This window comes from Perkinsus marinus, assembly GCF_000006405.1.
Source record: "Perkinsus marinus ATCC 50983 genomic scaffold scf_1104296956500, whole genome shotgun sequence".
Lineage (NCBI taxonomy): Eukaryota > Perkinsozoa > Perkinsida > Perkinsidae > Perkinsus > Perkinsus marinus.
Window position 1 is genome coordinate 1 of NW_003207464.1, and position 1,017 is coordinate 1,017.

The following is a 1,017-nucleotide window of genomic DNA, read 5'->3' on the forward strand; positions in this document are numbered from 1 at the left end:
CAGGGTAGGCGAGAGCGGGCAACCGGCCAGGGCCGAACGAAGGGCCTCAAAGGAACGCTGTTGGTCTTCTTTCCAATGTAGGCGAATAGTGTCGGGTTGGTCGGCACACAAGCTGACCAAATCCTGCACTGGCTTGGCCATAGCCGTGAAACGTGGAATGAAAGAACGGTAATAGCCAACCAGTCCCATAAACCGCCTCACATCACGAACTGTCTCAGGTAGTGGCCATTCCATTATACAACGGACACGGTCAGGATCGGGACGCATACCAAACTTGTCATAAATATGGCCCAAGTAGGATATCTCCTCCATGGCAAAGTCACATTTAGTAGCACCCAAAGTTACCTTAGCAGCGGACAACCTCTCGAAGACCACACGAAGGTGCCGAACGTGAGTCTCCATGTCCGGAGAGAAAATCAAAATATCATCAAGATAGATCTTGACGAATGGTAGGTCACCCAGGATGTCCTCCATGAGTTTCTGGAAAGTAGCAGGAGCATCATGTAGACCAAACGGCATACGCAAAAACTCATAGAGGGGAAAACCATTCCCCGGACAGAAAGCGGTCTTCGGGATATCAGCGGCAGAGACGGGTACTTGCCAGTAACCAGACTTCAGGTCCAGAGATGTAAAGAAACGGGCACCCTTCAAGTCATCCTGCACAAAGTCAGGTCGAGGAAGGGGGTAAGCGGACATGTGGGACCGACGATTTAGTTCACGATAGTCCACGCAGATACGGACACCACCAGTCTTCTTCTTAACGTAGACACAAGGTGAACGCCACGGACTCATACTTGGCCGAATAATCCCTTCTCTCAGCATATCATCAATCTGGCCTCGTATATCAGCTTGCCACTTATGAGGTACACGTCTCGGACGCTGAGCCATCGGCTGCTCATCGAAGGTCTTTATATCATGAGTGACCAACGGACAAAACCCGATCTTGTTTGTTGACAACTCCGAGAACTCGTTACAAAGATCTTGAATAGGGCAAAGGTCGGGACGGTCAGATACCGG

General features: G+C 50.5%; 1 protein-coding gene across 1 annotated transcript; it reads right to left on the reverse strand.

Moving 5' to 3' along the window:
* Positions 1–117: 117 nt before the first annotated feature.
* Pmar_PMAR003245 (reverse transcriptase, putative) lies at positions 118–792 on the reverse strand (the record flags this gene model as incomplete). The annotated part of the gene is made up of 1 exon (XM_002775155.1): positions 118–792. A coding segment is annotated over one exon (675 nt), but the record flags the coding sequence as incomplete, so codon positions are not given.
* Positions 793–1,017: the final 225 nt, after the last annotated feature.